The sequence below is a fragment of the Pteropus vampyrus genome, unplaced genomic scaffold, assembly GCF_000151845.1.
Source record: "Pteropus vampyrus isolate Shadow unplaced genomic scaffold, Pvam_2.0 Scaffold52, whole genome shotgun sequence".
NCBI classification, from domain to species: Eukaryota; Metazoa; Chordata; class Mammalia; order Chiroptera; family Pteropodidae; genus Pteropus; species Pteropus vampyrus.
The window spans coordinates 4,128,935-4,142,702 of record NW_011888833.1 but is presented as its reverse complement, the minus strand read 5'-3'; the positions used below and the strand labels follow the sequence as shown (position 1 = coordinate 4,142,702).

Here is a 13,768-nt window from a genome sequence, read left to right as displayed (position 1 = left end):
ATGTGTGTGCCCGGTGTCGTGTTCCAGATTTTCATGTCATAACAAGATGTGTAATTTTAGACTTAGATTACTGTCATAAAATGTACTTAAGGTTCTTCAAAAATAGTATAATTAGTTAAGATGAAAGTAGCTTAAACCAGACAATGTGTAGCGGACCAGCAATTAAGTTTATAATATTTCAGCCTCAGAGCCTGAAAAAAAAACGGGAAGGAACAAGTTCGTATTGTTCTGGTGCCATGTTTTCTGCTTCCCTAACTCGTCGTTCACTCATTCGCAAGTAAAGCATCCTTTTAACAATCCCAATAAGGAAGAGTCGCATGTCGTCACGACACGGTACAAGAACACAGTAAAACAAAGGCAGAAGCACGCCAGCAGAAGACGTTGCTGCTGTATCAGTCCAGACTTGAAATGCTTCACGCGTTAGAGGAAATTCTGCTTTGGCTTAGAAAGGCACATGGTGCTGGAGGATCCGTGGGAGGGATCCGTGCCTGCTCAAAGGCCTGGCATCCACCGGCCCCCGTGCTTTTGAGGCTGACCGGAAGCCATCGAACCCAGACCAAGTCAATGGCTAGTGGTGGCCGCTCCCTCACACCGCGCTGCACGTGTGTCCTCGTTCACTCGTGACGTGACAGACTGTACAGAGTCTCACGTGTGGAAAGGTGAATAAAGGGGTCTGCAGCGAGTTAAAACGCGTGGAGACGATGATGCTTTTCACGTGGCGCAGCTTAAAAATAAATCGAGTGCGGCATTTCTGGGTTCTTGTTCAAAGGGAATGTTTTTTAATCTGATATTCTTTCAGCTTGACTCTTACACAAGAAGCTGTTGATGATGGTTTGATCAGAGTGCCATGCATTATTATAAAAACGAATGTTGAGTCACGTAGACATGTTATTGTCCAAAAGGTCATAAATATTTTTAGGTAAATGTAAGCTCTTCGTGCAAAGCCATTGATTACATTGATCAACTTTGGTATCTGAAAAATAAGAAGAACCGTTAATTATGATTAACATTCTAAAAGCAGTATCCCAACTGAATTTTAAATTTTTCTGATTATTGATAATTTTTCTGTATTGGAAAAACTTTGCTTTCCATGCCATTTTATTTTCCATGGCCGTAGCAGAGTGGTGTTTTACGTACTGTCCTAAGCCTTTAGGTGCATCGGGATGTGGCTGGCAGGTACAACTTGTGCAGGCACACCGGGCGTCGGGTTCAGGCTGGAGCAGGTATGGGGCTGCGCCAGCGGCTCTGCGCCCTGGCTCCCACAGTCCTTTGCACGCACTCGGGTTCCCCGCGACTCACCCACTCACCGTGTCAGCCACTCCCCGTGTCAGCCACTCCGCAGGTGCCGCTGAAGGTGCTCGGCAGCCCTAGTGACAGTATCACGATTGACTGCTACTGGTTACTTCTGTTAATTGTGTGCTTTAACGTTTAGGTTTATGGAGAATCTGCAGACGGAGATCCAGGAAATGGAGTTCCTCCAGTTTTCCAAAGGTTTGAGTTTCATGAGGAAAGAAGACTTTGCAGAGTGGCTCCTTTTTTTCACTAACACCGAAAATAAAGACATTTATTGGAAAAATGTGAGAGAGAGGCTGTCGGCAGGAGAGGTTCGTATGCCTTTTCGTTATGCTCGTGATGGACAGGACGTAGTAAGTCCGACATCTTTGGAATCCAGTAAAGTGGCTTCCACCTTAACCAGGACGAAGCCGCTGCGTGTTTTCGAGCGTGGGGTCAGGTCGGAGGATGTGGCCCACGTACTGTTTTCTTGGGCTGGACTGTTGCGTGCGGCACACTCGGTGTGGCAGCCGTGAGCTTAGCATTTCCGGTAACGACGGGAACGAGAGGAGGGCACACTCACCCTGTCCCTTCTGTTGCTCTGGAAGTTCTAGCCGGTGCAGATGACAAGGTGCTAGGGTTTTCAAACTTTGTTTGCATATGATGTGATCGTGTGCCTAGAAGACACGAGATTTAAAGTGAAAAACCACTAGAAACAATAAAAATGACATAAAGGGCCTGTTACAGTGGCACGTGTGGATACGTGCGGAACGCATGTCAATAACGACTAATGCACAGTGGTGAGGTTCAGGCGAGTCTCATTCTGTGTATTGTTTTTATAATATATTTTACACTTTGGTTCCAAATTTTTTTCAAAATGGGCATGTGTTTTTATATAATTTTTAAAGCTATTTCTGTAGTGAAGAAAAAGATAATAAAATATAACGAAGAGCGCATTTATAATTGCAGTAGAAATATATGATCAGAAATAAATTTAATAAGAAATATCTGGGAAAAACTTTAAAGTCTCAGTAGCTATAAAACTTACTTAATGACAGAGGCGTTCCCTGTGACTGACTAGAAAGTCAGCGTTACAGATACAGCAGTTCTCCCTTAAATGAGTCGGTAAGTGGAATGGCTTTACCAGTCCGAACAGCCTTGGCTTGCACAGCGCGGGCCCAGCCTGACGTCCCGTGCCTGGCGCAGAGGCACCCTTTGCAGCCCTGCCAGGCCTCCGCCTAGACATCGGGGGTGGGAGACCGCCCACGGGGCCACTCTGGGACGCGGACTTGTCCTGGCTCTGCCATCTTGGAGCTCCAGCATCTGAAAAAAAAAAAACATCACCGTCAGAGGCTGGGGTAGGAAAAGAAGGGGTGAGTCACATCCTGGCAACTAAACGTTTTGTCCTGGAGACACATGACCCAGCCGTTGGCAGGACTGGTCCCACGAGCCCACCCAACTGCGGAAGCGCCCTCTGCTGTGAGCGGGGCTCGGAGGGGAGGCGGGTAGCGGTGAACACGTACGGATTTCCGTGAGAGTGCCACAGACGTTACGTGACGGGCCGGGGCATGCGGGGCGTCTCTGCCTTCCCGTCAGTTTTGCTGTGACCTGAAACCGCTCTATAAAAATATTGTCTGGAGAAAAATTGCCAATCTTGTAAAATGTATCAGCAACTGTTGGTGACTAAAACTGTTGGTGAATATGACAGATCAATTAAACAGAGTATGAAGTCCAGAGAGAGACCTAGGTAGACGTGGGAATTTAGCATGGGTAAAGTCACATCACAAATTAGTGGGAGAAAAGCCGAATTACTAACAAGCGGCATCAGACACTCGCTGGCGTGGAGGAGGAATCCAAGGTCAGTCGTGTCCAGGTCACCGAGCACCAGGCAGTGAGTGCCAGGTGGGTCAGAGCGTGGAACGTTGGAGAGAAAAAGGAGACTGAGCAAGCAGAGGCAGGAACTCGGGGACAGCCGTAAAAATAAATGTCACCTCCCCTCATCCTGCCAACGATGACCGTTAAAGTCAGAAGGAAAGAGGAGCAGGAGGACACCGGCCTCGCATGTAGCCCAGCGTCTAACCTGCAGCGGGGCCTGGGGGCCGGAACCCCAGAAGGGCCTGGCGTCCGCTCCGTTCGAGGTGTGGGCACGCCACGTAGCAGAGCCACAGACTCCGCGCCCACGACGCCGGCGGGCCCCTCAGCGACACCGCACCTCCCCCCTCGCCCCCCACCGCTGACACCACGACTTCGTGTCCTCCGGGCTGGGCCTCCAGGCCTGTGCACAGTTCCCTGCTGTATCCTCACTGGGCCTCGGCGCCCACACCGAATGACAGCGCTCTGGCCCCGATGCCCGCATCCTGCCTCACTCACCTCCCCAAAGGCCCGCTTCCAGACGCAGTCACATGGGGCCGGGGCTCCCCCACATGGCTGGAAGGGACCCAGCTCCGCCCACAGCACAGGCCAGCGCACGCCTTGCACCGCAGCACACAGTGGCCAGCAGCTCACCGCGGGTCCTCCGGCCTCTGACTGGATCTGTGCCTAACCCGCACCGCAGACTCTTCACAGACCTGCTTGGAGAAGAGAAGGTCATGAGCTCAGTGACAGAACAGAAAACTCACTTGCGTTCCGAAGATTGTTTCATGTGCTTCAAAGTAACGAAAGCTCCTTTTCATTGTTCCATTAGAGCATAAGTTTGGACGAGTTCAAGTCATTCTGTCGCTTTACAACCCACTTGGAAGACTTCGCTATTGCCATGCAGATGTTTAGTTTAGCCCACCGCCCCGTCAGACTAGGTAAGTTCCATGAATGGTTCGGTTTGTGTCATCTCTGGTCAGTGTCACCTGGGGGACACCAGTCACGGAGCCACTTATCCGCGAGACAGCGATTGGCCTTCTCACTAGCCCAGTGTGGTCATCTGCTTTTACAGCAGCGAGGCGCACGTCTAACGGTTGCTGGTTGCTTTTACTTTCGCATTGTGCCCCAAGAAGGAGGGGGGAACATTTGAGTTTGAAACGTTGATTAGATTAAAATAGCTGCTTGTCTCATCTTACGGTTACTTTCATGGCATTTCTGAGCCTCATTTATCATTTGAATGCCTTCTTGATGTATATTTCCATCTTTACTTCCCATATAATAAGTGTGGAGATGTGTCTTTTTCTTCTCAAGTTGTGAAAGTCGGATTCTGTCCACCCGGACTGTGTCGCGCGGTGGGTGAGCTGTGTTGTTTCCCCTCTAGCGGAGTTCAGGAGAGCCGTCACAGTCGCCACGGGACAGGAGCTGTCTGACAACATCCTGGACGCCGTCTTCAAGATCTTTGATTTGGATGGCGACGAGTGTCTCAGCCACGGGGAGTTTCTTGGAGTGATGAAAAACAGGATGCACCGGGGATTATGGGTAACATTCTGAGTTTTTAAGTAACTGCGTGTTTACCTGTAATTAAATGGACGGTGCTGCCTAGAATTTGAGCAAATGTATCATCTTAAGTGGCGTTTGCGTCATTTATAAAGAGACATCGTTACACACAGGATGGAGGTCTGACATTTTTCTTTCCTTTTTCTTAAACTGAATCTAATCACAAACTATTCAGAAATCACAGCCTAGAATTTTACTTCGGGTTCCGTAGTGAGATGCACCTAGATTCAAATCCCAGCTTTTTCACCTGATTTTGAGCCTCACGTTCTTCATCTGTACAATGAGGAAACTAATAGAATCTACCAGAAAGAATTATTATGAGAATTAGTTTTCTGACTTGTGCTTTCCCCCTTCGTTGAGAGGAATAATGGCCACACGGTATTTTTAATTCACGAAGCGCACACTTAAGTGCATTATGTCTTCTCGAGGCTTCCCATCAAATATATCACGACCTACAGTTTCTTTCTAGTTTTAGCCAAAGTTAAATCAAAGTTTTAGACTTGTACTTTGTATTCCACCGTAGCTAGTAGCTAGCGTTCCCCAGGAAAAGAGAAACGTTACAAAATGTTACAAAACAGAAACGTTATGAAATCATTACATTTTAAAACCAATATGAGAAAGAAGGTCGCCCAGAGTCGTCTTCATTGTGAGGGAGGAAGCTCCACGCGTGCGCGGTCCCTCCGCCCTCCGTCGCCCTGCGGACACTTGTGTCACGTCCGCGTGTCGCCCCTCACCCTCTCTGCACGGTCCTGTCGCAGTCACCTTCTACGACGTAATCCACCTCAGATGCAGGAAACGACCAGTCACGTCGCACACGCGCGGCCATGCTTAACCTGAGGGAGAATGACCCTCCGTTTCCACTTTTCATTAACAGGTACCACAGCAACTGAGTATACAAGAATACTGGAAATGCGTGAAAAAAGAGAGCATTAAAGGAGTAAAAGAAGTCTGGAAGCAAGCCGGAAAAGGCCTTTCCTAGGAAAAGACTGTGTGCGAATTTCATTGCACCAAATGTGAGAATTTGGGATTTTTTTTTAGGTACGATGTTCATCTCATTGTCTTCATTGATTTCCTTTGTAATATAAAGATGACTCGCACTGCATTCTGATGGATAATTTCCCAATGAGACTTAATTAACGAACTTAGTAAAGAGAAGAAAGTATTCTTTTACAAAAACAGATACTGGCTTCTGTCAGAAGGCCGACGATTGAAGTAATGCCTTGCACTTCGCTAAAATGGAAAACCTAGTAATTCACTGATTTAGTAGACACAGCAGCACAGTATGCTCTGTGGAAGGCTCGGGTACTCACAGACAGCAGTCATTGGCACACAGGGCCAACGTCGCCTCTGCAAGTCCTTATGCTCCCAGTAGGGCAGATTCAGTTCACATTTCAGATCTCGTGGGTGTCTGATACCACATAAACCTCGTGTGCATTTCATTTCAGTTGGCTATATGTTGGTTGTCTTCCAAATAACATACATTTCAATATTCTGTCAGGAAACAATAAAGTATTCACAAAGATACAAAAATTACTGAGGTGTGTTTTGTTTTACATATGTGGTTTAAAAAATGCACATCATTTTTTACATGTAAACACTCTCATCTCAAATCGGTTTATATTCTTAAAAACTGGTATTGGGAGAATCTCGATCACAAGATCAGGATCTCTTGGGATTTATTGGGTTGTAGGTAAGTGTTTAAAATGGCACTAAAAATTAATTGACATTAAATGTAAAATATTACAAAATGGCGTATTTTTAAACTGCAAATAAAAATTATTCTTAAAACACATGCCCTTTGGACTGTCCTGAAATGAAATTCATAGGTAATGTAACCTTACATTTTTTTTAGTAGCATAAGGCACTTACATAACATATAAGTAAAGGCTCTTACAATAAAGTGATATGTAATCAAAATGTATATGTTTGGGCACTACTAGAATATCAAAAGAACTCATATTTTTCTAAAATACTCCTAAGGTCATTACCATCTAGAATACATCTATATATCTATATCTATATATCTGGCTTGGCCTGAGACTTTAGGGACACTTGAGTGAAGGAGATGGGGTAGGGGCCAGGTTTCTCAAAAAGCAGGGTTAGACCTCTGCCCCCAGCCAGAGGAAACCTGCAGGTACCGTGGCCAGGGGAGAAGGAGCCATCTAGATGTCTCTGCATTGTGGTGGTCTCTGCCTGATCTATCCTAGCTCTTAAAGCCTCGATAATAAAGGTGGGGGCTTCACTGTCCTGGACTTGCTTTTCTTTGAAATACTCTTGGACTGGGGCCTGGGTTGAGGGGAGCTCGGGGAAGAAGGAAGATCCATCTGGCTGTTTTTCCTCTAGTGTTTACTGGCTGACTCCTTCCTGTCATTCCACAGTGACCTCAGAGGCCCTCCCTGCCACCCAAGCTCATGCCACGTCTCTTGTCTACCTGCTTTGTTTCTTTTACGACAGTATCTCTAGCTGTCTACATTTATTCGTATGCCTAATATTATCTGTCCCCACTAGAATACAAACCCCACGAGGACACTGACTTCTCGTTCCTCCTCTATCCCTCCCTACAATGAAGATTATCCTTAACCTGGCATAACTTAGTTACTTAATATTCACGAATAGATCGGTTGGTTTCTCAGGGTGCAGTTCTTAGACCACCCATGGGATATTTCTTAAAAATTCGGTTTCTTGGACCCTGCCCCAGACCTTCATAGTTGGAATCTAGGAGTAGGCTCAGAAGTCTGCAATTTTAATAAACTCCAGATGATATTGTCAAAAAATATATATTTTGATTATGTATACATATAAATAATCAAAAAATAAAACAAATGAACGCAATAAAAAAATAAGCAGTATGGATTTGGGTAATTCAAGGGAAGGTGAGATAGTGAGCAGGAAATGGATCTGAGTGGCTAAGGAAAAGCATTTGCCCCCTAGTAGCCAGAGAAACGCAGATTAAAACCACGATGCGGAGTTCCAAGTATCAGACTGGCAAACAATAGAAATCTGAGAATGACAAGTGCTCGTGTGGACCTAGGCATGGGATCCCTCGGGTGCTGCTGTTCACCCCGTGACTTGAAGTCTCGCTCTTGGATAGATGCCCCCAGAGAAACAGCACAGACCTACTTGAGGGCAAGTTCAAAGATGCTCATCCCAGTACCAATCACAGTAGTGGGAACTAGAGGGACCAAGTGTCCATCACCAAAGACGTCTAGAAAAATCCCTGCCTGCTAGGGATGCTGGGCAGGAATTAGAACTATAACCTGGAACAATATTTCGGTGGACCGAAATACAATATTGAATTTAAAACAAACGACCAATAGCAAATACAGTTTACGTAAGTTAAAAATACATACGAAAACAACGTTATCGGCAGAGGGGAAGAGGGAAGGCAATGGCAAGAACCGGGGTGAAGGGGGAAAACAATCGTGAAATGAAATGAGGGAGGCATTGCTTAGACCAAGGACGATGCTTTGCCCCAAAATGAGGCGACCAACTCCATTCCAAGTCCAACGAAAAACAAAATAGCCACGCAAGAGACCTGAGGTCTGCAACATCACCTAACAGTGGCTTCATGTTACGATTTAATAGCATAATGTATCCAGAGAAAACTTGTCTCATGATTGTACATCGGATTTCTCTCCAGAAACCATAAAAGCAAGAATAGAACGGAGTGAAGTTTTTATTTAAAGGAATTGGGGGGAGGGAACCCACTAACCTAGAATTCTGTATCCGGCAACATTTAGAGAAATTTCTTGATATTCCCTAGGGAAGTATGGACAACCTGCAAAGTCAGAGTTTGATGCAAATTACGAAAAATCAGAGAGAAGTTGAGTTTTATTTAATGAAAATTGCATGCTCGCAAAAGCTGGGGTGCAAAGGGACACCAATAGCACTCCAACGCCCTAGAATAAACGGGACAAAAAGGCGAGGTGCAGGGAGAAGAACCTTACGGAGAAAAACGAAAGGAATCGCGCCGATCGCGGGCGGTGGCACCTCAGTTCCAAGTGAAAACAGTAAAAGAGGCGAACGCCGCGCGGCCGTCCACGAGGCGGCGCTCTCGCCTCTCGGAACGGTTCCCGCCCGCGCGCGCCGACTGCCGCCCGTTCCGCCGCGACGCCCGGGCCCGCGGCGCTGGGCCCAACGCCCGCCAGCCCTCGGGGGACGCACTCGGCGTCGGCGCGCTCGCCGCCAGCGCGCGCGGCCGCGGCGCGTCCTCCGCGGGGAGGGGGAGGCGTCTTCGGCCCACCTGGCAGCACGTGGCCGCCGGCCGGCGTCGCTGCTGCGCCAGACTGTCCCGAAGGCCGCGCGCGGCATTCCCTCCCCTGCCGGTGGCCTCGCGGGGGGCGGAAGGGAGAAAATATCTTGGCTGCAACATTTCTAACGCCTGCGTTGACACGATACGTGGACACCTGGCCCTGGGAGAGAAGAGCGTCCCTTAACAACTCCTTTACGGTGCGCGGCGCGTCCCCGCGGCCCTCCCCCGCTCCAGACTCCGCAGCCCAAAGAGAAGGAATGGCGTGCTCGCTGCAGCGTCATTTCACATGCAAAAAACCTGGGACGCTCTCAAATGTCCCGTGACAGTGGGCGTGATGGCCATGCAGCCGGATGCTGGGCGGCTGTCGCCACGGTGAATGAATGCATCCGTCCGCGGAGCTGCGGGTGGCCAAGCTGACGTCTCTCTGTCCCGCTCCCTTGCATTCGCGTCTGCTTCGTGAGGCCAGGCAGGACAAGAGCCAGCGTCGTTGGGCCCTGCAAGGGTGCAGGGACGCGCCCGGCTGCCTGGGATCCTGCCAGCGTCCCCAGCCGCAGCCTCACCCCAGCAGCAGTTGGTACCAGCTCCCCGCGCGTGTTGTTGTTATTGTTTTGGCATCACCAGAACCAGCTCGTTGTGTCCTCCTGGAGAACCGGCACCAGCTGGCCTGCGCCCGCCCCCCCACCCTGCCGCGAGCTTCCGGATTCTGCCGCCCCCCAACCTCTTCTCCCCTTGCCGGGGCCTTGGGCGGCATCTCCTCCCGCAGGTACGTTCTCTGATGTTCCTCAGTCCTCTGACGCCTGTTAAACCAGTTCCTCACATTGACTCTTCCTCTGTGGAAATTCTTAACGTGGACCTGGACTGGTGCAGCCACCACAAGCCAGGAAGTATAGGTACGCAATAGGGACAGGTAATCAGACTGGCAGGCGCGCAGACGCACGTGTGCGTTAGAACAAACATACAGACACCTGCACGTGTGCCGTAGATGCACATGTACGTACAAGGGCATAAGTACACATTTCACATCAAGTACACATACGCTACACACTCACACCTCCTATCTAAAATTCCAGCTCGTCCTCACAACAAGCCCTCTGTTCCACAGAAGACACGAATGGGGGCTACGACAAATTCCACAAGCTACGGAACTGTTAAATGACAAAGCTGGGGTTTGAACCCAGGTAGCGCCGACTCCGCGATCTGCCTTTTTTCTACCATGCCCAAGGTCCATGTGTCCTTAACAGTGTTCTACATCAATCCCTAGGCTAGCCCACAAGTGTTTTTGGACCTCGTCACACAAACAAATGACCACACTGTCCTAGAGAATGTAACCACCACGTGCAGGACCACCACGTGCTTCTGTGGCTGAGTTACGGGAGTTCGAGGAGACTGCAGGCTAGGTGTCATCCGTTCACTTAGTTAATGTGTTTATTGCTTTTCGTGTGGCTGCCCGGGTGCCTAGCTCACAATGCCAGCAAAGCAAACCTGTTCCCTCCTCCCAAAAGCATACAGTCTAGGAAAGTTGTCTTTAATAAAATCATCACACGTAGGAGAGGTACCTCAGAGGTTTATAGGGGGACCTTAGGCTGCGTGAGTACAGGGCCATTCCAAACGCCGAGCACCCACCCCCCCACACGCGCACAGATAAACACACAAACACATAAACGCGCAAACATAAACACACACATAAATGCACAAACACGCACACACATAAATGCACAAACACACACATAAATGCACAAACACATGAACACACACAAATGCACAAACACGAACACACACGCGCACACAGATAAACACAAACACATAAATGCACAAACACACATAAATGCACAAACATACATAAACACACACACGAACAAACACATAGACACAAACGTACTGCACACAAGCACACACCCAAGAGCTTAGCACCTGCTCCTCTGCCATCTGCAGTGGCACGTCCCCTGGGCTTTTGTTGGCTGGGACTTGTCAGTCCTCACTCCAGAGTGACCTCAAGTGGAGATCCCAGCAATGAAGGTGGAGCTGTGTGATGTTCCCTGAAAACCCCACTCCCCTCTGGCCACGAGACCATCAACGTTTCCGTGGCAGCAGCCATGCCCAGCTTTCCCCTGCGGCCTGGATGCCATCAGTAACAAGGCCTGCACCCATCCATGGACAAGTGGCCAGGCTTCTGGGGGACGGACCCCCAGATGTGCAAACACAGATCTCACCAGACCAGAAACTCTTGCTGTATCAGGGCCAGGAGTCTGTTTGTCACTCCACCGCCACAGCTAAATTTCTGAACTCCCTTTTGACCACATTTTATTAGCCAAGGAACAGATCATTAGTCAACTTTGCAGCAGAGGAAAAGCAACGGGCCTGTCACGGCCACGGCCCACAGATGGCGTGCGGATTAGAGGGCGAAGCTGCAGACACACAGGGTGGTCACGCAGCCTCAAGGCGCCTCTCCCAAAAACTTGATTACTGTGATGGTTTCAACAGATGTCCACAGTTCCCTGACATCCCTCCGATTTAACTTAATTCCTCTTCCTTCAAGTGTGGTTGGACTTCATGACTGTTTTCTAATGGATAATGTAGTGTGACTTCACGGTGGAGACAGCCCCTTAACCAAGTGATCGAAGCTAATGTCACAGTAAGAAGGCGTGTTGTATCTGCCCGCCAGGCAGGCTGTGAGGAGGGGCGCACAGTCTCTGTGGTTTTCTTCCCCAAGATCCATAGCCCAGTCTACCAGAAAACAGACAAATCCAAATTGGGGGACATTCGACAAAATACCTGACTAGCAACCTTTTGGAAAGCGCTTTTGCATGCAAAGCAAGGAAGGACTGGAAAGCGGCCGAGACTGGAGGAGACTGAGATGCGACTAAGTGCAATGTGGGGCCCGGAACAGAACGGGGCGTTGGTGGGAAAACTGGTAAAACTCAGTCTGCGCTTCCATCCAAAGCGTTGTGCCACTTTCTTAGTTTCGATGAACACACCACAGTCACGTAAGGTGTCGCTTTTGGGGAAGCTGGGCGGAGGAACTGCACTATCTTAGTAACTCTTCTGCAAATTTAAAACTATTTAGGAATGAAAAGATTTAAAAAGAAAAGGGAAAAAAGCCGCCGTAAGCTGGAGCCCAGCTCTACGCACGCGCACAGCGTTTCTGCTGCTGAAGCGCCAAGGGACAGTTGCTTTCGCACTCAGCCAAGTCACGCTCTGTGGAGGAGAGGTCGGCCCTGTAAGGTTGCGAGCGACCCCTTAGCAGCCAGGCGAGGCCACACGGGACTCAGGTGAGCCAGGCCTGAAGGAGGCGTGGGAAGTACAGGGTGAGGGGACGTGGGGCAGAGCGCACAGGTGGGGGCAGCTCCGCCAGGACGGAGGAGCCTGTGCTGAGGTTCGGGGAAGGAAGGAAGTCACGGGGACACAAGTGAGAACGGCCAGGAGCAAGCCGGGGAGAAAGGGCCGAGGAGATGGGGAGGGTAGGGGCGCGGGGCTGTGGGGCCTCCGAGGCGGGCAGGCTGGTGCCAGGCACTCAGGTGCTCAGCGGGTTTGATTTTCCGAAGGCCCACTCCAGTCGTGGCGTGGATGGAGGCGAACAGAACGCCAGCAAGAACAAGGGCGGCGCTGAGCCAAGATTTTGTCTCTGTCGCCGGGCTGAGGACAGTGCCTGGCGCCAAGCAGTGTTTGCTGAGTGAGTGAATAAGGCAGGAACGCGGAGGGTGACGGGAGGAGGGCAGTGTCAGCCTGCCAGCAGGTAGGGGGCCGGTGAGGGGCTCAGCGGCAGGTGAGCTGAGCCGGAAGTGGGCCAGCCTGGGGGCTGCCAGCTTCCAGAAGCCGCTCCCACGCCCTCCTCCTCCTTCCCCAGACCTGGGAGTCAACACCAAAGGACTTGCCACTTTCCCTGACTCATGTGTTTCTGATGCCAGACACGGCCCTTCTGAGGTTCTCCAAGAATATTTACATTGTCGGGAGAAGAGGGAAGAATGGTTTTACGTTTCTTCGTGGGTTTCGGCCGACCCCCCCACTTTTACGGCTTGACATTTTCAAAAGACTGTGGTACTAGGCCGCACTGCAGCAGGAAGCCGAGGCGGAGGCCTGTGTCGGCACCTCCCATGTTGACATTAATCACCACCTGCTACTGTACATCAGGCATCGTCTTAACAATGATTACAAAAGTATTACATGATTTTGTAGAACTGTGGAAAATACAAAAGCAAATCTCTGCTGCTAACATTCTGCCCCCATCTTTCCCCCGTGCACCTTTATGTAAAAAAATGAAATGTAGCATTTCTTCTGTTTCCATTAACTCTAGTTACTGAGCTGGTTGGTTGTAACTTCCTCTTTTCACGTGTTTTCTGTTTCCACTCCCTTTTTGTTGCTCTTCTGACCTTCCATTGGACTGAGGAAGTTTGCTCTATTTTGACTGGTACATGGTTTCCGAGCTGCCCTTGTCCTTCTCCCGACCTCAATTCAGAGCTAGAACTTAAAATGGCATTTTGAGATTCCTAGTTGATCCTAACAGTGGGGAGCCATAGATCTAGTCACCAGGCCCACTGGCAGCTCGGTTCACTTCCATCTCAGGGAGCTTCGGTGTGTCCTCCTGTCTCTGTTAAGAGGCACCATCCTGGGGGCTGATTGGCACAATTTTTATTCTGCTTCATTTATTGGGGGCTGGGGGAGAGGGAGGTTGGGGATGGAGGTTTGAACCCGGGTTTGTTGCTTTTCTATTTTTAGATTTACATCTACCATTGCTGCTTTGGGAGCAGAGTGGGTGCGTCAGTTGATCTGAAGTCTTAAACAGCTTCCTTATCTCCTTCTCCACTGTCACACCGTTGTGTTAAGCCATCTGATTTG

The 13,768-nt window shown here is 49.5% G+C and overlaps 2 protein-coding genes across 5 annotated transcripts in view; both read left to right on the top strand.

Annotated features, from left to right (window-relative positions):
• The window catches only part of MICU2 (mitochondrial calcium uptake 2), a 43,369-nt gene extending 36,894 nt beyond the window's left edge, over window positions 1–6,475 (top strand). For all 3 annotated transcript variants that reach the window (XM_023530704.1, XM_023530703.1, XM_011360224.2), the window contains 4 exons: window positions 1,433–1,604; window positions 3,956–4,064; window positions 4,508–4,665; window positions 5,558–6,475. In XM_023530704.1, coding sequence (XP_023386472.1) covers window positions 1,433–1,604; window positions 3,956–4,064; window positions 4,508–4,665; window positions 5,558–5,662 — 544 coding nt within the window. In that variant the 3' untranslated portion in view covers window positions 5,663–6,475. The remainder of the gene's footprint in view (window positions 1–1,432; window positions 1,605–3,955; window positions 4,065–4,507; window positions 4,666–5,557) is intronic.
• Window positions 6,476–10,956: 4,481 nt separating this feature from the next.
• Window positions 10,957–13,768, top strand: part of ZDHHC20 (zinc finger DHHC-type containing 20) — a 51,072-nt gene continuing 48,260 nt past the window's right edge. For both annotated transcript variants that reach the window (XR_002780339.1, XM_011360222.2), the window contains exons 1-2: window positions 10,957–10,961; window positions 13,008–13,013. The gene's annotated coding sequence lies outside the window, so the exon portion shown is untranslated. The remainder of the gene's footprint in view (window positions 10,962–13,007; window positions 13,014–13,768) is intronic.